Source organism: Halichoeres trimaculatus, unplaced genomic scaffold, assembly GCF_033239565.1.
Source record: "Halichoeres trimaculatus isolate MK-OKI-2021-1 unplaced genomic scaffold, fHalTri1.1 fHalTri1_scaffold_5, whole genome shotgun sequence".
Classification (NCBI taxonomy): Eukaryota; Metazoa; Chordata; class Actinopteri; order Labriformes; family Labridae; genus Halichoeres; species Halichoeres trimaculatus.
In genome coordinates this window covers 34,139,672-34,163,646 of record NW_027437183.1, presented here as the reverse complement: position 1 = coordinate 34,163,646, position 23,975 = coordinate 34,139,672, and the positions used below count along the sequence as shown (strand labels likewise).

Below are 23,975 nucleotides of genomic sequence, written 5' to 3'. Positions count from 1 at the left end.
TCCCTTTTGGGAACTTGGAGAGCGGTACGGGACGAAGAGCGCATGAGTTAGCTCTCTGTTAACCAGGTATGTGTCAAATACTTGTTATTAGCTTGTGCTGACATGTCAAGTCAGGTGCACGGCTCTCATCAGGAGGAAGTGGGTGTGTGCTTCACCAGAGGGCACCAAAGAATATTCCAGATTTAAAGACAATCTGTGCAGAGGAATGGGCCAAAATCACACCTGAGCAGTGTGGGCCATTAGTTCAAACATACAAGAAGCTTCTGGAAGCTGTCATTGCAAACAAAGGCTTCTCCACTAAGTATTAGATGAGTCTCAGTGTGTTCAAAACGTTTTTCCTGTGTTATTGTACACAATTCCACATAATCATTATTCATGGACCTGAACGTTGTGATTTCTTTTCATGTGTGGATTACTGGAGTTAATACCAATGTCTGGTAGAAATTTTGTTTGAATTGCATCTTTGGAAATAAATGTGGTGAGAAAAAAGTTGACGCGTTCAATACTTATTTTCCTCACTGTAAGTGCAGAGTCAAAGGCCTGATCTATTTTTAACCTGATATTAATTTATTTGAGCTTTTAAGAGTTTAGGAAGTTTTCTTCCTTTGATTCTTTGTAGATGAAAACCTGGAGGCAAAAGCAGCACCACTCCAACAGACAGATACAGTCATTTAGCAGGAATGGGCCTAAAACAGCAGTAAAAACTCCTTTGCACAAAGTTCAGTCCTAGGTCCTCTTTTATTTGTTATCCACCCTAGAACAGGCCCCGACTCAGCTACAAACTGCTTTAATTCAATTCAACAGAATCAGAAAGAAAAAAGAAGAAAGATTAACCTTCACGTTGAGAGATGTGCATGTTTATAGCTCATTGAAGATTAGATGCCTTGGATCCATGGCATACAGGGTCAGTGTGGCTTTGTGCAGACTGTCAGGGTTAAGTTCAACACAAGGTACTGGTAGACATATTTAACACTATAAAGGCACTCAAATGACAGACGGACAGACTCTCCCAGTTTCCTTTTTACTTGAAAGAGAAGAGCGGCTGAAGAGACCTTCCTTTATTCTCTCACAAACCCTCCTCAGCTAAACTCTCAGCTCAGTTCTTTCATTGAATTTCACACATAAGGTGTACACACGGGTGTTGTCACATTCTCATTGGTTGGAAGCTTTGAAACAAAGGACTGTCAGTTTGACATGAAAAAGGAAGTATGCAAAGATAGGCATAGATCAAACTGTTGAACTTCTTATAACCACTCCCCTTTTGAAACCTCGCTCAGCGGTTATGAAACTAACTGTCTAACTGCAGTGGATGATTACAGCGAGCATAAGCTTCTTGCTAAGAACAAATGATAGTATACAGAAAATCTCTAACACGGACGAATGACGTCATTTTCGCAGCTATGCCCCTCACACAGTCCTTTTCACTTTTCACACAGAATAAACAGAGAGCAGGTTTTCTTCATGGTAACGTGTTTGATAAACAGGTTAAAGGAACAGACCAATCACTGTTACTATTTATGTTTTATCAAAGTTATTACATCGCACGTGTTCAGACACACAGACAGCTGTTAGAGCTGACTGACAGATGATCCAGAGGTGATCAGTTGATGCCGTCATCACTGAAACACGTCGCTTTATGCTCTGGAGGACAGGACGTCACATTGCTCTAAAAACGAATCTCCTCCATCCTCTCTCCTCTTTTCATTTCCTTGTGTCTCTCCCATCACCTGGTGGGAGGGACTAAGACGTAAGTGAACGACGCAAGTGGAGGAAGGAAAGATGAAACTTTGACGCTTTGAGATACACCCATTACGCTTAAAGGAGAGAGGAGAGAGTCTGACCAGAGGAGCTGTGATCGAGGAAACACCAGAGCAGGCTTTGCTGAAGTCTTTTCACTGACAGACACACATGGAATATCACTCTCTGATTGGACGCTGCAGCAGCTCAGACTTCTCTACATGAAACTTAATGAGAGTGAAAAGACGAGCTGAAAACAGTCACTGAGGATCGTTCTGGAAGACTGTTTAGTTTTCTCTCCCTTCTTTGATTCTTTGGTGTGAGGAGATGTCCAGATTTCAGGATCTCAAAGATTTATTCGAGCGGCGGCTGCTCACTGCGGTCATCAGAGACCTGGCAGAAAGTAGAACAGTGTCTGGATACGAAGAGGAGCTGCAGCGGCAAAGAGAACTACTGGATGTGATTTTAATCCCTGAGATAAAGCTGCACAGAGCAGGTTAGTTCCTGAAAATGTGTGTGATAATATTTCGGGGAAACTAGCCAGTAGCTAAGAATAGAATAGAATAAGAATAGAACTTTATTTGTCATTGCAACAAGTGCAACTAAATTGCAAGAGCCCTTCGGTCAGTGCAAAACAGTTAAAAGTGCAAAATAGCTGTCATGTCCAGGTACATTAATGACAGGAGGTAATTGTTATGTAATTATATGACGACACATGAGGCAGTGATTTCAGCCTTTGTTCAGGACTCTTACTGCTATTTGAGTAGACTGTAACTGTCTCTGAAGCGGTTTGTCCTTGTAGTGATTGACCTGTCCTGTCTGCCTGACGGTAACAGATTAAACATGTGGTGTCTGGGGTGAGAGGGGTCCTGGGTTATTTTTCCCGCCTTTCGGAGGCAGCGGGTATGGTGCAGTTCTTCCAGTGTGAGGAGAGGGCAGTTGGTGATGTCTTTAGCTGTGTTGATGATCCTTTCTAGTGACGTCCTCTGAGCCACTGTGCAGCTGGTGGACCACACACGCAGACAGTACACCAGGATGCTTTTGATGGTGCACCTGTAGAAAGACACAAGCAGTCTCTGGGGGAGGTTGTTCTTCCTGATCACCCTCAGGAAGTGCAGTCTCTGCTGGGCCTTTTCCAATAGCTCAGAGGTGTTCACTGTCCAGGTCAGGTTCTTCTCTACCCTCTCCACACATTCCCCGTTGATGTGTAGGGGTGGAATGTCTGTTTTAGTCCTCTAAAAGTCGATGATCAGCTCCTTGGGCTTAGCTGTGTTGAGGAGCAGGTTGTTATCACTGCACCACCCAGTCAGTTGCTCCACCTCAGCCCTGTATGCAGATTCATCCCCCCCCAGAGATGAGCCCCTCTACTGTGGTGTCAAGGCAAACTGAAAATATGAGACAAACTGCGTCAGTCCCATTAGTAATCTTGAAATAAAAACTATTAACATTCTGATATAGTTCTGTCTCTGGACATAGTTTTCTGGCTTCTGTATTATAACTCAGGTGTCAACTGTCTGTGTGCTCTTTTTGATTTGGGAGGCTTTGTGGTTTATTGATACAAGTTCATGTCTTTATAGCAGGGGTACTCAAATACAAAATGGCATTTTCATTTTGATATAAATTGAAATAAATAGTTGAATAAAAAAATCACAACCCCTGTCATAAATCCTGAACAAATATATTAGAAGGGGTTTAATAACACTTTTCCTTCTAAATATTGACACAAGGAACCACTTGGAAAAAAAATAGAAAAATGTATTTCTGCCCTAAGTTGGGCCAAGCATCTCAGAAATTTCTAATCAAACATACATGTTAATATCAAAATTCAACAAGTGTCAGTATCAAACACTGCTTAATGAGAGAAATTTTGTCTCATATCTGTTGTCATTGCTTTGAACTTTGGCTCAGATGGTGTGATTGTCAGGTGAGCATACTGTTGGAAACGAGGTGAGGTGTATGACATACATCTAAGTGTTACCTCTACTGTTTTCCACACTGCCTTGCAGGGTACCTCTAACTGGGTGCTCAGTAATCTTCCCACACTGCTATCCTGACAGAGCTACTTTTCCCACGCTGCCTTACAGGGTACCTTTAACCGTGCACTAAGTCATGTTCCCACACTGCTTTCCTGACAGGGTACCTCACAGATAGTTTGTCACTCAAAATGATGTCTTAGCTCAAAATTTCTCAAATACTTAAATTACTTCTTGTTGGAAATGTGATGCTATCAATCTGACCAAAATACCTTGAAATTATTAATCTGACTCCATTCTCTTCTCATCTCTTTCCGCGCAGTTCGTTGATGGGGAAGGATCAGGAGACGTCCTGGTTCTCAGTTGAACACAAATTTATTAACAATAGGTCAAGAATATGCATTTACAGAGATCTCTGGTGCAGCCTCATTTCCCTGTTCCCTACATGTTACAGAGACAGTTCATGAGACTGACCCTGACTCTCTCTCTCAGCACCAATATATAGTCACTAACAGAGTTTCTCTAAGGAATGTAGGTTGAGTCGTCTTCTTATTGGCTCTTCAGGTGTTGTCCCCCTCTGATTGGCTGCTGGCCGTCTTCTGGCTCTGTCTGTGACTGGCATTCATCAAGTGGGTGATCAGCCCCCCTTCACTTATCTGTAGAGAAACTGTTAGAAACACAAATCTCGCTTCCTTCCTTCCTTTAATTGTTTACCTTCCTCACTTCGACTGAAACACATCAACTCTAAAAGAGTAATTACTGACTTGCGTTATTAGTGTTACACAGTTACTTCTTTTTATTATTGGGTATAAACATTAACTTCACTTGTGGTCACTCTCTACTCTGGGTGCTCCATAAAATCCCAAGAATCCCCAGCCCCCCTCAAGTGTCCTGCAATACATACCCCAACAATGAGCACATGTGTACAACCAAGTTAGTAAAAGCACATCTGTATAGTATTGTTAATAAAAACATGTCTACATGGGCTCTATATCTTTCAATACTGATGCTAAGTGTTAATTTGTGAGACGTACTGTTTCTTCACCACCTTCATTGTTGAGAAAGCAGATTCACAGTGGTAGGTGGAGCCAGACATGGTCAGAAAGAGAAGTGGCACCGTCTGCAGCTGCAGTTACCATCTTTGTCCAGAAGGTGGTAATGTCACACTGAGTCTCTTTGCAGTGAAGCAGCTGTGGCCCATGGAAAGACTTGTTGTGTGTCTGAAGTAAACTCTCACATTTCTGACCAGAAATCAATTTTCAAATATGAAGTCATCAAGCGTGTCTTGAAATTTCCAATCAGCCTCTGTACAAATTGAACATTTGCTGATGAGCTCCTTTTTCTTTGGCCTGTTCCAAAAGTTTTGGGAAGTTGAACAGTTCCTCCTTCAGGTAAAAATTAAAAAAGGAATAAGAGGCTCAGTTTTTAAAAAAGGCATGACATTTTAAAAAGATTAGTCAAATCCAGGTAATGTGTGTGGTAGAAATGTTCAACAGCCTACCTGTAAGTCACTGTTGAAAACCTCCTCTCCTCTGGAAAGCCCACGCTGCTGAAATCAGTTCACACACTGTGTTGTTTTTCCCTTGTCACTTCAGATTTAGGTTATGCAGGTGAGATGTTATGTCAGTGAAAAATGCCCCAGCTTCCATCTTTTCTGGATTTTGCACTCTTTTGCTCTGGCAGAAGCACTTGTAGTTAATTTCTCACGGCCCAAAATCACTCCAGAACCTTGCCTTTGCTCAGCCATCTGATGTTGTTGTGCAGGAGCAAATCTCATGCTTAAGCACGGCACAGTTTGGATGGCCAGTGTGACCGTGCTCCAAGGAACTCCTCACAGCCCCTTTGAAATTGAAAGGACAAATTAAACCAAAATTATTTGTTTGGAATCAACTTTTCTATTTTATTGTTTTTGAAATTCTGAAAGTCCAATGCAGTGTTATGCACATAAACTTAACTTGAAAACATCAAGTGCATAAAGTTTGTCACTTAAACTACTATGTGATCTAACTCATCTCACAAAGAAATGATTGGGTGAAAGGTGTGGTCAGTGTGTATAAATGTTAATTGGTGTAATCATGTTTTTCATTAAAAAATCTGATATTGCCTACCAAAAATTTACAATGAATATAATATCATCAGTCTACTACACTGTAAAATTTAACTTAAATGATTTCAAACCAACTGACCCAAAAATATAGAGAAAACATTGTTAGGAATAATATATTTGAAATATATTTTGAGATTAGATTTATTAAATAGTCTATGGGCAACATACAGCTGAGTAGTTCTTCAGGGCCATCTACTGCAGTGGAGATGCAGAAGTCATATTTCACTTCAAACTCTGCAAAAAATGTGAATTTTTATTTTTATAAAGATATTGATATTCAGAGTTCAAATATCACCAATTTTGTCTGATTAGCATAGCTGCATGATAGTTCAATGATAAAAAGTAGAATTATGTTTTGAAGCAAATGGCTACACTTAGTTTTGTTTCTGGTAAAGAATAAATGCATCAGTTCTGTAAGGTACTGTAAAATTAGTCAAAACAGGGCTTCATGTAAAGGCTCAGTTCAAATGCAAACTCTGTCTGAAATATCTTGACATTTTTTTTGACTGGTCAGATGAATGTGGCTCATATTAAGTCTAAAAAGTAGGGCTGGGACGATACGCTTTTCTCCCTCCTCAATTATTTTTTATGATATAGTTTTTCTCCTGTTCTGACAAAAGAGACACGTTTTTGGCGGAAAATATGACAAAAACACTTAATAAGATTTCACTCTACAGTGTAACCCCTTTTATTTTCTGTGTTTTCATTTTTGTTATAAAGTTAAAAAAAAAAAAGATTTTTGTGCCTTTTGTTTTTATTTATTCTCTTTAATGCAATTTTTAAACCTCTTTTTTATTTTCTGTAGCTATTTTCTCTTATTCTGGTTTGTTTTCTTTTTACTTTTTGCACTTAGACCTTCACTAGTTTTTCCATTTGTCCTCACATTCTTCTCCCCATAGAGGTTGATAACTGTGATTCTAACAATTCCCAACTAGACATGGTCCAGAAGCAGACATGCATGATAGTCCACCTGTCCTGTAACTGCGCGTTGTGAAAGAAACTGGGCCTTTTCTGGTAGAGTTATAAGGTATTCACAGAATCAGCTTTTCCCTATCAATAACTCAATAACTGCTTTTCTGTACGTTTCCTTTTTTTTCCATCTTCCGAACAAAATTTTGGCTCACTTCTCCTAGGGCTTTGAGAAACCCCCCACAAATTATACATCAAAATGTGCAGTTTGATTGGGAATGGTGTTCTGTGACTTTTTTTTACATTTCAAGAAATTTTGGCTGAGTTATTTGCAAAAAACTGCAAAAAAAAAGTGCCATGGAGAATAAATGGTAATTCACGCCCCTCTCACTAGTTATAAATGACCTCCACTAAAGATGCTGCATTTACCAAACCCAAACATTCATTAATATCAAAACTGTGACATTTTGAAAATTAACATTATGACATTTTGAATTGAAAAACTAAATATTCATTTTAAGGTTCACTGTTATATGTATAATAAGGGTGAATATGCATCAGTTTCATGGTTATTTGATATGTTTAGTCAATTCACAGTTTTTATTAGTGAATTGCATGAAAAGCTTTTTTCTTTTACTGAAAGTGGTTGAACTATGTCATATATTTAGTTAAAATGGTCTGTGTTTACAATTCTGAGAGCTGGTCTTCATCATTTGAGTGTACGTATGGTCTGAGGAGCTTCTATATTTGTTCACAGAGTAAGAACAAATCCAAGGAAGAAAATATTGATGAATCACAGATTTGTGTGTCAAACGTTTGTATGCACCATTTAGGCACAAATTTGTGTGTACGCACTGTTTGTGAATGAGGCCCAGAGTGTCAACAAGCAGGAGGCTCCTGTAATCATTGGTCCAGTAAATGAGATTGTCATTACAGTTTAGCAGCAGAGCTGAAAATAAAGATCCTGAGGTTTTTTTTTCCAGATTTTCTTTTCCATCAGGAAGATGATCTAATATCTCATCAATATTTGTTCACTGTGTCCTGCAGATGTTCAGATACTAATGGTGAAGAAAGAGGAGCTTCCCCCTGAGCAGCAGGAGAGGAGCCCCTATCCAGACCAGGAGGATGAGTCCCCACTTATTAAAGAGGAACAGGAGGATAATGAGTCCCCACTCATTAAAGAGGAACAGGAGGATAATGAGTCCCCACTCATTAAAGAGGAACAGGAGGAAGTGTGGATCGGTCAGAGGAGAGAGCAGCTTCAAGGACTGGAGGAGGCTGATACCAAGGTCCTGTTTCCTTCAGTCCATATGAAGAGTGAAAATGATGAAGAGGAACCTGAGTCTTCACTGCTTCATCAGAGACTCACTGACCACATGGAAACAGCAGCTGGTGGAAAGGACTGTGGAAGACCAGAACCAGCAAGGAGCTCAGATCCAGAAAAGAATTTAGAGATTGAGGTTCAGACTGAAACCTCATCAGATACTGGATCAGGGTCTGAAAATGAAGCAGATGACTGGGAGGAGACAAGAGACTGTCTTAAAAAATTTAAATCTCCCACAAACAAAAAAGCAGAGACTGTTAAAGCCCACAACAGTCCTGAGCCTGATAAAACCAATCGTGCAGTTTCTCTGCCAAAAAAGAGACCTTTCACCTGCTCTGATTGTGGAAAAGGATTTTGCCAAAAGGGAAAGCTGACAAGACACATGTTTGTACACACCAAAGAAAAACCTTTCAGCTGCTCTGAGTGTGGAAAAAAATTTGGCCAAAAAGCAAGTCTGACTTCACATATGTTTGTCCACACTCAAGAAAAACCTTTCAGCTGCTCTGAGTGTGGAAAAGGATTTACCCATAAAGCAGGTCTGACTGTACATATGTTAATGCACACTAAAGAAAAACCTTTCAGCTGCTCTGAGTGTGGAAAAAGATTTACTTGTAAAGGAAATGTAAGCAGACATATGATTGTCCACACCAATGAAAAACCTTTCAGCTGTTTTGAATGTGGGAAAAGATTTCAATATAAAGCAAGTCTGACTGAACATATGTTTATCCACACTAAAGAAAAACCTTTTACCTGCTCTGAATGTGGAAAAAGATTTAACCGAAGGAAAACTCTGACAAGACATGTGATTGTCCACACTAAAGAAAAACCTTTTAGCTGCTCTGAGTGTGGAAAAAGATTTAATGTTAAAGGGCATGTACGCAGACATATGATTGTCCACACCAAAGAAAAACCTTTCAGCCGCTCTAAATGTGGGAAAAAGTTGAGCCAAAAATGAACTCATTCATTTTTGTTTATCCACACCAAAAATTAACCTTTTACTTGCTCTGAGAGTGGAAGGGGATTTAACCACAAGGTTCATCTAAATTCACATGTTTGTAAACACCAAAGAAAAACCTTTCAGCTGCTCTAAATGTGAAAAAGAGTTTAACATGAGAGAAATTCTGACAAGATATATGTTCAGGGCTGCAAACACAAATCTATGAAATCAATTAAAATTGATCAGTAAAAGCGTTGACAATGTTTTACCATTATCGATGCACTGTGCTGCACTATAACTGCATTGATTCATTTTTGGTTTATTGTTTTTTTCTTTTTGTTGGATTATTCAGTGGTTAGCAACTAGCAGAAAGTGCATTCCTGCCACCCACCTGACTGGAGTGTAGATTACCTGGGCTGCGGGGCTGTATACGTCACATGTAAACAATCAGTGTGGTATAAGAGAAGCTGAGCCGGTTAGCTGGGGGAAATGAGTAATGGCAGAGCCGGAGAAGCTGTTTGTTCAAAAAAATGTTCAGAGTTTGGGAGAAGTTCACGCTGAGTTAAAGCACACAGTGTGTTAATTGGAACATTTGAAAAAATGACCTTTTATAAGTGCAATGATCCAGTTACAGTTCAGCCCATGTTTTAGAGTGATACAGCCCGAGCCAAAGGCTAATTTAGTTCGGGCTAAATTAGAGACCTAGACGTGCCGTAGATCAATCTGGTCCTGGACGACACAAACTGGAAGCTAAAACGTAGCAATTTAAAAAATAACTTGTAACCAGCAAGATTGGCCCGTTTTAAATCTCATTGTAAAGTGCGAATTAAAGGGATAGTTCAGGTTTTTTGACATGAACCTGTATGGCACCCTCATCCGTAGTTATGTACATCAGCTCTGACTTTGTTAATCTGTCTCTAATCCTGCTAAATTCTGGAGAGTGATTTATTCAAATAGAAATAATAATCATTTCTCCATTCCTACTCAGACCCTTGTAAATGATCAAGTTATCTCTGATCAAAAACAAATTAGTCTAGCCTTAAATAAGCACTTTGTTGCTTCTGATAACCTTCTCCTGCAACATCCGAAAAGTCACTCAGATAACACATTATTGTGTTCCCCATCCTCTCAGCTGTTTAGTATTCATCCAGTCTCCATTAACTCAATTGGAGATGCTATGATTGCAATTGACCCCAGAAAATCCACTGGTGAGGGTAATTTAGACCCTTTCTTTTTTAAGCTGTCTGCTCCGCTCATTTCAGGTCACATAGCAAGCATTTTTAACTCCTCGATTACATCTGGTACCGTTCCTAAGATCTGGAAAATGGCACATGTCATACCCCTTCATAAAGGCGGAGACAAACAAAAAATTAATAACTACAGACCAATTTCAAAACTGCCTTGCTTAGCCAAAATCCTTGAGTCATTAATTAATTAACAACTAAAAAACTTCTTGTCAAATACCAATATCCAGAACCCTTTCCAGTCTGGTTTCAGAGCTGGACAAAGTACCATTACTGCAGTCACTAAAGTTGTAAATGACATTACGTCAGCTCTTGACAAAAAAACAACATGGTGTCATGCTTTTTATTGATTTATCAAAAGCCTTTGATACTGTTGATCATTGCCTTTTGCTGCAGAAGCTACAAAATATTGGATTAGATAATAATGCTTGTGATTTGTTTAGGAGCTATTTATCAAACAGATGTCAACCTGTTAAATTTGGAAGCTATTTTTCAGAATATTTAATTGTTACCAAATGGGTTCCACAAGGTTCCATACTAGGTCCTGTCCTGTTTACTATTTACAGTAATAATGTTGTCAGTTCTTTGTCTGAATGTCATGCTCACCTTTATGCAGATGACACAGTTCTTTATTGTTTTGCAGAAAATATACAATCTGCTTGTAATATGCTGCAGCAATCTTTTAACATATCACAAAACAATTTCTTTGATCTTTACTTTGTCTTGAATTCAGAAAAAATAAAATTGATGATCTTCTCTAGATCAAGAACAGTTGACAAAAAGGATGTATTATTTCAAAAAATGGAGTAACGATTGAAAGAGTCTGTTCTTACAAATATCTTGGTGTATGCATTGATAATAAAATGACCTTCAATTATCATATTGATGACCTTGTTGTAGGACTGAGACAAAAATAGGGTATTTCTATAGAAATAAATCCTCAGGTTTTGTAGGAAGAGGATTGTGGAGGCTGTTTTCATGTCAGTCCTTGACTATGCAGACGTCATCTACAGACATGCAGCCCCCTCAACCCTAAAACAACTTGACCCTGTTTACCATTATGCATTACCGTTTATCACTGGTGATCCTTTTAACACACACCACTTTGTTTTATACAGTAAGGTTGGCTGGTCCTCTCTGCAGATGAGGTGTGATTTTCATTGGCACCTTTTTATTTATAACGCCCTTTTAGAAAAGTTACTATCCTACCTCACCAAGCTTCTTCATATTTCTTTTAACAATCAGTATCATACACGCTCCTCTGACAGGCTCCTGTTGCATGTCCCAGGTCTGAACTGGGAAAGACTGCCTTTTCCTATTCTGCTCCTGAGTCCTGGAACAGACTACAGGAGCTGCTCTGGATTAATGACCTTCTACCTTTTGGGCTTTTTAGAAATCGTATTTTAAATCTCCACTCTTACATGTGTAATTGTTTTATTTAAGTGTGACCTACTGTCATATTCATCATCACAGCTCTGATGATTTTAATGCCCTTTCTTAGAGTTTGTCTGTTTTATTGTTTTGTGCTCTCCCAATTTCCTCTGTGCTTGACTCGACATCATTGTAAATGAGGATGCCCCTCAATGATCTCAGGACTATAAATAAAGGTTGATTGATTGATTGATTGATTGATTGATTTCTGTCTGAGATAAAATTACAGGTAAGGATAGAAAACAGTCAAGGAAATATGAGACTGAGAATGGGACTCCTCAAGGAAGTATAATGAGCCCTATGTTATTCTCTATTATGATTAATGATGTGTTTGAAGGAATTGAAAATGGATTAGGATAATCACTTTTTGCAGATGATGGACTGATTTGGGTGAGGGGAAGAAATTTTGATTTTATTATGAAGAAAATGCAAATAGTTACAAAAAAAAGTTGAGCAATGGTCCTTTCAATGAGGTTTTAGATTTTCAGACGATAAAACAAAGAGTGTTTTTCATAAAGAGAAGAATAGGAAGTGACATGAAAGTAAGATTGTACAATCAAGAGTTAGAGTGAGTGAAATATTTCAAATTTCTAGGACTGTGTTTGGATGAAAGACTAACATGAGCAGTACACATTCAAAAAGTTTTTGATAAGTGTGTAAAAGTTTCAAATGTCACGAGGTGTTAAGTTGGGAGTGATTGGGGAGCAGATTGAACTACCATGAAAGCATTACAAACCAGATTAATACGATCAGTGTTTGATTATGGGTGTGTTGTTTATGGATCAGCAGCAAGCAGCAATTGAAAGAAACTAGATAAAATCCAATGTCAAGCATTACGATTATGCACAGGAGCACTGAAAACAACTCCAACAGCAGCTCTACAGGTAGAAATGGGAGCGATGCCGTTAGAAATGAGAAGGACACAGTTATCAGTCACATACTGGGTGAAGTAACAGTGCATGCGTGGGTTCTCTCCAGGCACTCTGGCTTCCTCCCACAGTCCAAAGACATGCTCCCCAGGTTAATTGGTCACTCGAAATTGTCCATAGGTGAGAGTGTGTGAGTGAAAGGTTGTATGTCTCTATATGTCAGCCCTGCGATTGACTGGCGACCAGACCAGGGTGTACCCCGCCTCTCACCCAATGACAGCTGGGATAGGCTCCAGCCACTCATGACCCTGAACAGGATAAAGGGTATAGAAAATTGATGGATGGATGTTTACGGGTGTGTTCGTTTTAATTTACTGTTGGGATCAAATGTAAATCAATAAATACACTAGCGCCCGTGTGTTTTACTGAAATAGCTATGTTGTATAATCATAGCTGCATGACACAGTGCTCTTTGCGGTGTGCTGGTGGAGAAAACAGTGTCACCATCATGAAGCTAGGACAACAGATCTTAGGCAAAAATTGAACCGCAAAGTCAAGGAAATCAGGCAAGTTGTTCTAAATTCATTTTGATGAAAACTATATTGGGCTGGGTACTGAGTATTTACTCATATACCTGGTGTTATAGATGCATGAAAACTATATAAAAACACATTTATGTAGGCTAACCCTGTATTTCTATAATGTTTTGAAAATGATTTATAACATTAATCAATGCAAAATATGATCATACTGTACGCAAGATGTGATCCTTTAGGAGGACTTGGAAAGGAGCTAATCCAAACATTATGCTTATATATTAGTTATCATTTCGTTAACCATGGATTAATGCTTAAAAACCATGTTAGAAGGGTGCCTGGCTCTGAAGTATTTGCTCATCATGTTTGTCTCAATCTCCAGTAATCATGCTGTAGACTGGAATATGAAACATCTACTTTAAAAGGTTTATCAGTCTATCAGTAATATCTTGGCTGCAGGAGGAGGCCTCCTAGCAGGGGTGGAGTGGGACTCATTTTCAGCCCTGGAATTTCATACCTCAGACCGGCCCACTCTATATCATGATCTATTGTATTAAAATAATGTAATTATAACTTTACATGTTAAGAACTCTGATTAGAAAAACATATATATGTATATCCTGTGACTGAGGGCGAGCAAAGTAGTCCAAACTATCAACAGACTCATCTTCATCTATCCCATCCCTAACTTGTGGTTCAGGGTTCTGCTGCTGCTGAGCTGCTGTCTCTGAAATCAGTCTCAGAGTAGACTCTGCTCTCCCTTTCACACTTCCTCCAGGTTCCATAAACACAGGCACAGTGAAGATCACCTATTACAGTATCTCAAGAAAACAAATTTGATGACGAGAATATAATTTCCTCCTTTTTTAAGTTATTATTATTATCATTATTATTATTATTATTATTATTATTATTATTATTATTATTATTATTATTATTATTATTATTTATTTATTTATTTTAGTTAGTAGAATAAGTACATTTCAGTTAGATTCCCGATCCACACTCCATACCAGTTGGTGGCGGTAATGCACCAAAACGTTGTTTGCCAACCGCCATAAAACGCCAAGAAGAAGAAGAAGAAGAAGAAGAAGAAGAAGAAGAAGAAGAAAAGAAGAAGAAGAAGAAGTAGAAGAAGAAGAAGAAGAAGAAGAAGAAGAAGAAGAAGAAGAAGAAGGTAGGTTTATTGGAGCCTGGCCCGGACCCGGGACAGAAGGTGGCGGTAATGCCCGTTTAAAGGTGGTGAACCGCCGTTAATCACCAACAAGAAGAGGAAGAGAAAGTTATCGTCCTTTTTACTTTTCTCTCCCTTATTTGATTCTCGGGTGTGAGGACATGTCCAGATTTCAGGATCTTAAAGATTTATTCAAGCGGCGGCTGCTCACTGCAGTCATCAGAGACCTGGCAGAAAGTAGAACAGTATCTGGATACGAAGAGGAGCTGCAGCGCCAAAGAGAACTACTGGATGTGATTTTAATCCCTGAGATAAAGCTGCACACAGCAGGTTGGTTTCTGTAAATGTGTGTGATAGGCGTATGCTTTGACCTAAACGATTGAATTCATACAGATATCACATCCGTTTCTTTTCGTCGGCAACGAACTCAAGATACAAACTGTTGGTAAAATGTTGAGGACTTTATCAGGGGCTCAGGCCTGAAACACGTGGAGAAACCAGTGAACTTCTATTCGTTTATTTTTCAATCTACGATTTCTGTGATTAATTTTGAAGTGTTGAAGGACACAGAAAAAGGACAGTAGAGCAGAAGAAAGCTAAACGTGACAGTGATACAGTCCGAGCTAAAGGCTAACACAGGAGCTAAACTGTTTGTGATAATGTTGATTCCAACCCACAGTCAGCAGTTATTCTGCAGTGGTCTGTTCAAACTTGAGAGTCTATCAAGAAATGAAGAGTGAGGTTACGTTAGCTCTGCTTGGTAGATGTCTGGCAGGACAAAACCAGGATTTACTAACGTAACACTGACATGTCTTAGAGCACAGGTGTCGTACCAATGTACTTATCCCTGTCACAAAGTGTTTCTCCTGGCCGCGGGAGCGCGCATGCGTTCAGTGAAGGTGTGGCAACAGAACTGCACTTTATTTCATATAAGTAAATTAAAACGAACAATTGTATTGTTTAGTACAATGTTTTGGTGTTGTAATTTTCTACAAGGTTTTTGCAACACCAATGTAGTTACTTATTTTGGCTTGCTAAGCTGCCCGTATGATTCATGTCTGATTTTCTCTCAGGTAGTGATGGGACAAAACTTTGAGGTTAAATTTGTGCCATCAAAAACGGAATTTGACCCGCACCGGATTCAGTGTGAGCCTGGGGTGACAGAGCTGGTCTGCTCAGTCCTTCAGGAGTCTGGAGCTGATGCCGTCGGGACCCGTGGCCTTAGCCTAGATCTTCCTCAGCTCACTTCTCACCTGGTCTGCTGTTTTGGAGAGACCGGGGGCAGGGGTGGTGGTGGAGGATGTTAGGGGTGGGGGTGATGATGGGGGTGATGAAGAGCTGAGACGGTGTGAAGAAGCAGACTGGTCATTTCTAGGAAGAGCAGGGTAATGAGTAGGGGGTTGAGTGGGAGCAGAGTCAAATCTATTGAAAAACAAATTCAGCTCGTTGGCCCACTCCTGATCTCCTGCTTCAGGTCCCTGCCCGTGGCCTCTGCTGTGAACTGAGATGGTTTTTAGGCCTCTCCAGGCCTCCCTTGCACTGTTCTGTTGCAAGAGGTTTTCCATCTTGGTCCTGTAGGTGGCCTTTCCTTCCCTGATCTTCTTCTTCAGCGCCTTCTGCACCCTCCTCAGCTCCTCCTTGTCCAAACTCCCTCCTCTTCTCCTTCAGCAGGGCTTTGAGTTCAGGGGTCACCCAGGGTTTGCTGTTAGTGAAACACCGTACTTTCTTGGTGGGTACAGTGTTCTCTGTGCAGAGTTTAATATAGTCCGTGATGCAGTCTGTCATAGCGTTGATGTCCTCACCATGTGGGATGCACAGAGCATCCCAGTCTGTGGTCTAAAAGCAGTCCTGCAGCGCCTCAGTGGCCTCATCAGACCACTTCTTCACATGCCTGATGATGGGCTGCAGTCTCACCAGGTTGTGATCAGAGCGGCCCAGCAGGGGGAGGGGGGAGGAGGTGTATGCATCCGTGGTGTTTGCATACAGTAAATCCAAAGTTTTATTATCTCTGGTTTTACAGTCCACGGACAGTGTGAAGGTAGGGAGAGTGGAGGAGAGCGATGTATGATTTAAGGACGCGATCACACTGGCCAATCGTGCCTAAGCACGCTTCAGCCCTAAGCACGTTTGGCAAGGCCAGTGTGACCGCAACTGCGCGGTGCTTGAGCACAATTCGCTTCCGTGCTTTGGCACGCCTCGGAAAGGTTTACTTAATGCCTGAGCACAAGCATGCAGACAGCGCGTGCGATCCATGACGTATGGTCGCCACGAGCGCATCTCTCGACAGTCATTTTAAACAAAGTGGGGGTGTTAGAGAGGTGTTAGAGGGCTGTGTCGGGCGAAAACGACTCACCATAAGTACAAAAGTCTCTAAAGTTGTAGCAGTGTTCTCTGTGTCTCATTGTGCTGACTCTGATGAGATCGCGCTTCATGTAAACAAACGCTTAACGATGACGTAGGCAGGCCGTGCGGGTGTGTGATACCCGCTAAAGTCTGATTTATATTGGGGTAGTGTGACCTCTGGCCGTACTCTACAGCTGGGGAACAGCGCTGCGTGCGAGCAATCGTGCCTAAGCACGGCATGGTTTGGATGGCCAGTGTGACCGCGCTCTGAGTCCACAGAGATAATGTTCAGGGACTGACGCCTAGTTCACACAGGAAGCTCTGCGCGCATGGCACTTGGCTGTTCACACATGAAGCGTTTTCCGCTGCGCTCTGAGGTGCCGTTCAGACATCGACTCAGCTCGGCAGTGATTGGACATGTACGTCTACTCTGTCCAAACTTTACAACTGGCGCGCGCGGCTCGTGGAAAAAATAGAGAGGAGCAGCAGAGCGAAGGAGCTCCGGAGCGGAGGAGCTCCAGAGCATGAGCCGCCCCGTGCTTGTGCTGTGTGAACAGTTGCATCAGTTAACCCTGGGGCCGATCCAAAACTGCTATGCTGTTCCGTTCCGCGCGGCGCGTCCTGTGTGAACCTTGAGTGAGGGTGAGATGTTTGCAGCTTGGACACTTCACCATGAAAGAGCTCACAGGCTGCAGCAGCATCAGCCGAGGGAGGGGTGAACACTGTAATCGCGATGACGTGCGAAAACTCCCTCGGCAGATAATATGGCCACAAACTAACCGCCAGCATCTCAATGTCCTTAGTGCAGCGCTGCTCTTTAACACTGATGTGTCCAGCATTACACCATCTCTCATTCACATACATCGTCAGTCCCCCTCCCTTCTTCTTTCTGCTCTGTCTCACACTCCGGCCCGCTCTGACGAAGTGAAAACTGTCCAAAGTTACGTGCGGGTCCGGAGTGAGTTCGTTCAGCCAGGACTCAGTGAACATCATAAGGCTGCACTACTGTACGCCCACTGCAGCCGAGTCAGCGCTGAGAGCTCTCCCATCTTGTTAGGGAGAGACCTCACGTTTCCCATGATGATGGACGGGACGGCCGGCTTGTAGCGTCTCCTCTTCGCCCGATGCTGCACTCCAGCCCTGCATCCCCTCCTCCTGCAGAGCTTAACAGAGATGTTCAGTCTCTCCCAGTGAGGTGGCCTGGCGCAGCGCCAACAGCTGTTCACGGCTGTAAACAATGGGGCCGCTAAACGGGTTGCCAGTAGCGGACTTAAAAACTCCAAAAATGAGCACAAAGAAAAGTAGCAGTGTCATGTAAAGCACATCCATGACTGAATTGTGCAAACAGAACACAACTGCTAGAAAGAAAGACACTAATAAAAGCAAGGAATAAAATAAAAAGTAGAAAAAGTGAGAAGTTGTGAGGAGCTGCTGTGACTGGCGGCCACTCTCAGGGACGCGTTATGTCCGTCCAGACGCTGCACTGATGATGATGCTGATTCATGAACATTAGTGTTTTTATTCTCTGGTCAAACTGTCGGTCGTGATCACTCCAACTCAAAACAGGCAGAACAAAACACTGAATGAAAATCATCATCTCCAGCTCACCTGCTGTCTTACTCTCTCACACACACCTCTGCCCCTCCTTCCTGCTGCTCTCTGACTGGCTCACAGCCGTCCTGATGCCTTCACTACTGACACTCAAAAACACAAACATCAGACTTCCCTGTACCTAGCTACTTCGTCCAGCTCTTCCCGGGGGATCCTGAGATGTTTCCAGGTCAGCCCAGAGACGTAGTCTTCCCAGCGTGTCCTAAGTCTGCCCCAAGGTCTCCTCCCGGTGGGACATGCCCTGAACACCTCACCAGGGGGGCGTCCAGGAGGCATCCTCATCAGATGCCCAAGCCACCTCATCTGGCTCCTCTCAACGCGGAGGAGCAGCTGCTCTACTCCGAGCTCCTCCCGGATAGCCGAGCTTCTCACCCTATCTCTAAGGGAGAGCCCGGCCACCCTACGGAGGAAGCTCATTTCAGCTGCTTGTACCCACGATCTTGTTCTTTCGGTCACTACCCAAAGCTCATGACCATAGGTGAGGGTGGGAACAAAGATAAACCGGTAAACAGAGAGCTTAGCCTCCCGGCTCAGCTCCCTCTTCACCACAACAGATCTGTGCAGCGTCCGCATTACCGCGGCCGAGGACCATGGACTCAGATTTGGAGGTGCTGATTCTCATTTCAGCCGCTTCACACTTGACTGTGAGCCGATCCAGCGAGAATTGAAGGTCACGGCTTGATGAAGCCAACAGGACCACATCATCTGCAAAAAGCAGTGACCCAATCCTGAGGTCACCAAACACCCTGGCCTAGAAATTCTGTCTATAAAAGTTATGAACAGAATCGATGACAAAGGTGTAGCGTGAATCGAGTTCCACCTCTTTCCTGCGTCATGTTCTGAAGTTCTTCGAACAAGGAGGCAGATATGACTGTGATATCAGCTGCTGTATCAACAAGTGCTTCATGGACCATCACTCGCTCAAGGGTAGTGGTCAAGTAGAACTTGTGTGCCGCACCATTTTCAGTAAGTTCACCTAGGAATTGTCGAAATGGCTGTTTGTTGTGGGACATCGGAATGTTGGGTGAACAGGTGGAACCAGTTTAAACGTGCGCAGAGAATAATTCTCTAGCTGCGTTAGTACGGCTCTTTAAAACACTGATTAGCTACGTCAATATTTTAAGACGGAGATTGAGTGGACACCCAGACGCTTCAGATATTCGTGACAATGCTGGGGCAGACTCTAGGCCTATTCAGTTAAATTAATGCAAACGCAAATCCAAGATTTGACAACATGCAGAGACAGTGATCACTTTTTAAAAGTTTTACAAAGAGAAACAAAATTCAACAGACCAGTAACTTTGGTCCAGTCACAACTGGGACCCTTAATAATTTCAAAAACTTAAAGGGATAGTTCGGGTTTTTTGACTTGAACCTGTATGGCATCCTCATCTGTAGTTACGAACATCAGCGCTGTCTTACCCCTGTCAGCGTCCTGTGACCCAAGATCTAAGTAGTCCGGCAACATGGCTGGGGTCACAAAAATAAAGCATTTTTCCTCTCAAAACAATTTGTGTTCAAAAGAGTGATAAATGTGCATCACAAAAAGTCAGACTCTGTTATTGCTTGGCACTACTTTCTGGTGCGTATCACTGCGCCACGCGGTGCATCCAGCTGACTTGCGCGCATTGTCACCGTCATTACAACTTTAAAAAGTTAATAACATGTCTGACTCCGACACTGATGAAGATGACATTACATTTAGCACAGAGCCAAGGGGATATCTTTATGAACCCGAATATACTGATGCTGAAATTCGTCAGATGGAGTTAGAACGGGTAGAGAGAGAGATGAGGCACAGTCATGTCGCTTCTGGAGCCACAGATGGAGCCGTGAAAGAGAGGATGACAGACAAATGGTGGTGCACTTGTCAGAAGTGTTAAGTCATGCTGACAGAGGTGGAGTGCTACTGTTTTTTCCATGTACCTCGGTACATGAAAACATGTCTGTTAGACACCCTCATTCAGTAGTGCAGGAAAGTCATTATTGTTTGTGATGCAGATAGAAGTTGTAATGCTGGCCTCCTCATCAATTACAAGGTCTTGCATCTGTGGCATGATGAGGTTCAATTCATGGCAGCAGTAGCACTCCACAGCTCCGATCGGCCGCCTCAACAATGGAGGCACGGAACAAAGCCCATTCAGACTCACTGTCCCCTACCTCCCCTGGAACACAGCTCTCCCGGAGGTGGGAGTTAAAGGTCTTTCTGATAGGAGACTCTACCAGATGTCCCCAGCAGACCCTCACAATATGTTTGGGTCTACCAGGTCTGACCAGTATCCCCCCCCCCACATCGGAGCCAACTCACCCCCAGGTGGTGATCAGTTGACAGCTCTGCCCCTCTCTTTACCCGAGTGTCCAAGACATGTGGCTGCAAGCCCGATGACACGACTACAAAGTCGATCGTCAAACTGCGGCCTAGGGTGTCCTGGTGCCAAGTGCACGTATGGACACCCTTACACTTGAACATAGTGTTCAGTATGGACAATTTGTGACGAGCACACACACCAGGCTGGATGCCTGTGTGTTATCGGTCAACAGTTATCGGTAACAGCCTTTAGAATCAGAAAGTTATCAGTTATCTGTATTGGTTCAAGAATAAAGTTACCAGCATCCCTAAATAATTCATATAATAATGTCTTTATAACTGACCTCCATTAGAGATGCTTCATTTACCAAACCCAACCATTTTATTAACATCAAAACTGTCACATTATAAAATGAACATTGTGACATTTAAAAAAAATATCTAAGTATTTAATCTAAGATGCACTATTATATGTACAATAATAGTGAATATGCGTCAATTTCATGGTTATTTAATACATTTAGTCAATTCACAGTTCTTATTAGTAGTATGTCATTGAAATGTGCATTTAATTAAAAGAGTCTGTGTTTATATTTCTGAGAGAGCTGGTCATCATCATTTGAGCGTACGTATTAGGGATAGACCGATAATGAGCCGGGCCGATTATCTGGGCCAATATTTGGTATTTTGGGGCATATCGGTATTGGCCTTTTTTAAATCCGAAGGCTGATAATTTTGATGTCAATGGAAAATCCCATTGACAAGCTAACGCAATTAGCATCTTGACTATCTTACTGTCTATGAGCTTATCTTAACTTCCACAGACACAAAAATCAGTCCTCTTATCAATACCCACAGGAATATGTTTTTCTGCTCCTTAGAAAATGATCAGGAGCTGCTTGTTGATGCTTCTCTGCACTATGAAAGCCCTGGATGGTCAAAATGTTTAAAATCAGTCATGTAAAACCAAACAGAAAATAAATTGAAATGCATTACATGCCTGTAAAAGGCAACACAAACTCAATTCTTTCCAGTTTTATTGCAGTTACATAGAAATTTTGGAAAACTGTACTTCCTGCAGAAAGCTTTAGCTACTGTTTTTTTTTCATTTAACTTTATAAAACATGCTGCTAAGCCTGGGAGCTTTTAGATTAAATATGCTTAATGGCATTTGAATGCAGTTAAGTGTTGGAGTTTGTATTGTTCAAAATTTTTATGCCAATATTTTCACTTTGACAGCAAATGAATACCGGCTTCAAATATCTGTTATTGGCCTCCATGCCTGCTAATAATCAGTATTGGCCCCAAAAAAATCCATATCGGTCTATATCTAGTACGTATGGTCTGAGGAGCTTCTATATTTGTTCACAGAGTAAAAACAAATTCAAGGAAGAAAATATTGATGAATCACAGATTTGTGCGTCAAACGTTTGTACACACGATTAAGGCTCATATTTGTGTGTACACACTGTTTGTGAATGAGGCCCAGAGTGTCAACAAGCAGGAGGCTCCTGTAATCATTGGTCCAGTAAATGAGATTGTCATTACAGTTTAGCAGCAGAGCTGAAAATAAAGATCCTGAGGGTTTTTTTTTTTTTCAGATTTTCTTTTCCATCAGGAAGATGATTTAATATCTCATTAATATTTGTTCACTGTGTCCTGCAGATGTTCAGCTACTACTGGTGAAGAAAGAGAAGCTTCCCCCTGAGCAGCAGGAGATGAGCCCCTATCCAGACCAGGAGGATAATGAGTTCCCACTCATTAAAGAGGAACAGGAGGAGAATGAGTCCCCACTCATTAAAGAGGAACAGGAGGAGAATGAGTCCCCACTCATTAAAGAGGAACAGGAGGAAGTGTGGTTCAGTCAGAGGAGAGAGCAGCTTCAAGGACTGGAGGAGGCTGATACCAAGGTCCTGTTTCCTTCAGTCCATATGAAGAGTGAAAATGATGAAGATGAACCTGAGTCTTCACTGCTTCATCAGAGACTCACTGACCACATGGAAACAGCAGCTGGTGGAAAGGACTGTGAAAGACCAGAACCAGCAAGGAGCTCAGATCCAGAAAAGAATTTAGAGAATGAGGTTCAGATTGAACCCTCATCAGATACTGGATCAGGGTCTGAAATTGAAGCAGATGACTGGAAGGAGACCAGAGACTGTCTTCAAATATCAAAATCTGCCACAAACAAAAGAGCAAGGACTGTAAAAGCCCACAATTGTCCTGAGCCTGATAAAACCAATCGTGTGGTTTCTCTGCCAGAAAAGAGACCTTTCAGCTGCTCTGAGTGTGGAAAAGGATTTCACCAAAAGGGAAAGCAGACAAGACACATGTTTGTCCACACTGGAGAAAAACCTTTTAGCTGCTCTGAGTGTGGAAAAAAATTTGGCCAAAAAGCAAGTCTGACTTCACATATGTTAGTCCATACTAAAGAAAAACCTTTCAGCTGCTCTGAGTGTGGAAAAAGATTTAGAGAGTACACTTTAAAGAGTACACTGACAAGACATATGTTTGTCCACGCTAAAGAAAAACCTTTCAGCTGCTCTGAGTGTGGGAAAGGATTTAGCCAAAAAGTAAATGTGACCTCACATATGTTGGTCCACACACAAAAAAAAACCTTTCAGCTGCTCTGAGTGTGGAAATGGACTTAGCCATAAAGCAATTCTCATTTCACATATGTTAATCCACACTCAAGAAAAACCTGCTAGCTGCTCTGAATGTGGAAAAAGATTTCGTCTAAAAAGTACGCTGACAAGACATATGTTGGTCCACAGTCAGGAAAAACCTTTTACCTGCTCTGCCTGTGGAAAAGGGTTCAAAATAAAAGCAGAGCTCACTGCACACATGTTTGTCCACACCAAAGAAAAACCTTTCAGCTGCTCTGAATGTGGAAAAAGAATTAGTCTTAAAAGTACGCTGACAAGACATATGGCTGTCCACACCGGAGAAAAACCTTTCAGCTGCTCTGAGTGTGGAGATGGGTTTAGCCAAAAAGTTAGTCTGAAAAGGCATATTCTTGTCCATACAGGAGAAAAACCTTTCAGCTGCTGATCTGAATGCAGGAAAGGATTTAACTACAAAGTATAGTACACAACACACGATTGTTCATCACTGAAGGGCTCTCCTCAGCTGTTTGGTTGTGGTTCTTTATTTTCCCTTCAGCTGAAGCTTCACATGTCAACACACAGTTTGGAGGAAGACCTCTTCACCTGATTTGATTAAAGTAGACTTTCTTTGTTGTCAGAGTTATAAAGTGTGTGTTATTAAAAGTCATTGAAAGAATGTGAAAAGCATGTTAAAATAAATTTGTGTCTGTAAACATGATACATATGAACGTCTTCTTTTATAAAGCAGTTTAGTGTACCATGGTGTACTATCTTATATTTGACAAGAGACCTTCATTTTACATTAAGGTGCAAAAACAACTGTTGAGAGAGAGACAGAGAAAGGAGGACAACAAAAAAGGGAGCTGCAA

The 23,975-nt window shown here is 41.6% G+C and overlaps 1 protein-coding gene and 1 pseudogene across 1 annotated transcript; both read left to right on the top strand.

Annotated features, from left to right (window-relative positions):
* The first annotated feature begins 1,857 nt into the window (after positions 1-1,857).
* On the top strand, positions 1,858-11,807 carry LOC141790954 (uncharacterized). Its single transcript, XM_074671123.1, has 2 exons — positions 1,858-2,233; positions 7,774-11,807. The coding sequence occupies exons 1-2, from the start codon at positions 2,065-2,067 to the stop codon at positions 9,003-9,005; spliced, it is 1,401 nt and encodes a 466-aa protein (XP_074527224.1). The 5' UTR covers positions 1,858-2,064; the 3' UTR covers positions 9,006-11,807.
* A 2,421-nt stretch (positions 11,808-14,228) lies between these two features.
* Positions 14,229-23,787, top strand: LOC141790956 (uncharacterized; annotated as a pseudogene).
* Positions 23,788-23,975: the final 188 nt, after the last annotated feature.